This window comes from Trichinella spiralis (assembly GCF_000181795.1).
Source record: "Trichinella spiralis strain ISS 195 chromosome Unknown Scfld8, whole genome shotgun sequence".
NCBI classification, from domain to species: Eukaryota; Metazoa; Nematoda; class Enoplea; order Trichinellida; family Trichinellidae; genus Trichinella; species Trichinella spiralis.
The window spans coordinates 705,581-706,909 of record NW_003526947.1 but is presented as its reverse complement, the minus strand read 5'-3'; the positions used below and the strand labels follow the sequence as shown (position 1 = coordinate 706,909).

The 1,329-nt window shown below is 28.1% G+C and overlaps 1 protein-coding gene across 1 annotated transcript; it reads left to right on the top strand.

Moving 5' to 3' along the window:
- Positions 1-824: 824 nt before the first annotated feature.
- On the top strand, positions 825-1,057 carry Tsp_10421a (conserved hypothetical protein; the record flags this gene model as incomplete). Its single annotated transcript, XM_003372814.1, has 1 exon — positions 825-1,057. A coding segment is annotated over exon 1 (233 nt), but the record flags the coding sequence as incomplete, so codon positions are not given.
- Between the last annotated feature and the right edge of the window lie 272 nt (positions 1,058-1,329).

Genomic DNA, 1,329 nt, shown 5'->3' with positions numbered 1-1,329 from the left:
ACAAGAGAAGACAAAGTTCCTGGGACCCCAATTCTGTAGGTCTGGGATTGGGATACTTCGAAAGGGTGAAGTTATCCCATAGTTGTAATTAAGTTAACGACCAACCTACATGGCTGAGTTTTGAATTAATGCAGTACTTGGTCTTTCACGCAGCAAAATTTACGTATGCAACTGCTTTCATGTGTCGAAATAATTTTTGATTTTCGTTCATTTTGCAATTTTTATCATTTCTTACATGGTTTTATTTTGTACCATTTCCATAGCAAATTCTTTTTATTTTATTTTTATTTTTCATTTTTTTCTCATTCATTTAAACTTCATTTTTCCCTACTTTATACATTTTATTGAATTTCGATCTTATTTTTTATACTTATTTATTTACTTATTTTTTTTACATTTATTTATTTTATATTTTATATCTTATTTACTTTACAATTTTAATTTTGTAATTTTTGTTTTTATTTACTTACATAACTTAATTTTGTATCATTTCAAAGCACGTTTTTTCACTTTATTTTATTTTTCAAACTGTTAAACTTCAAACATTCATTTAAACTTTATTTTCCCTTACTTTATGTTATACATTTTATTCATTCTGTAATTTCTCCCATTATATCTTTTGATTTCTTTGATTTTCACTTTTTTTCTTCTTATATTGTACATTTTGTTTTTTTTCACTTTATTTCTCCAAATATTTTTTCTCTGATTCGTTTATTTTGAGTTTGACTTTGTAAAATCTCTGACACATGAAAGCATTGCATACAAATCAGTAAACACGTAATAAACTATGGAAAAATAATGCACATGGACAAGAAAGAAAACAGATGGAGAAAGCCAAGATCGGTGAAAGGTTGTGGATAGGTTGGATCGAATCGTTTGTTGGTCAATTGCGTTCGTTGGTCAATTCCGTTCGTTGGTCAAGTGAGGTAAGTATTGGCACGTTGGAGAAGATACGATTTGGCAAAGTCGACTGTGGAAAGCTTCTTCATTACAAAGACACAATACACAGACGTAACAAAAGACCAATACTGCGTTATTTCTTAACGATGATGCTCATGTAGGATTAGTTAAAAAGGGGAAAATCATGTTTGCCATTACTAGTTGCCAGCCAGCAATATTAATTAGTTTATAGGAACAAAAGCAAAACAGTTAAAATGGGGGAAAAATCAAATAATACACGTAATACATGTAAATTATTAATCTATTTAAAAGTAAGAAAAAAAATTTTTCTTTTAATATAACCAAGACAATGCAACAACACACAACAATTCTTTATTAATGAAAAAGTTTATTTTTTCAAAAAAAAGATAAAATGTGCAATGTATACAA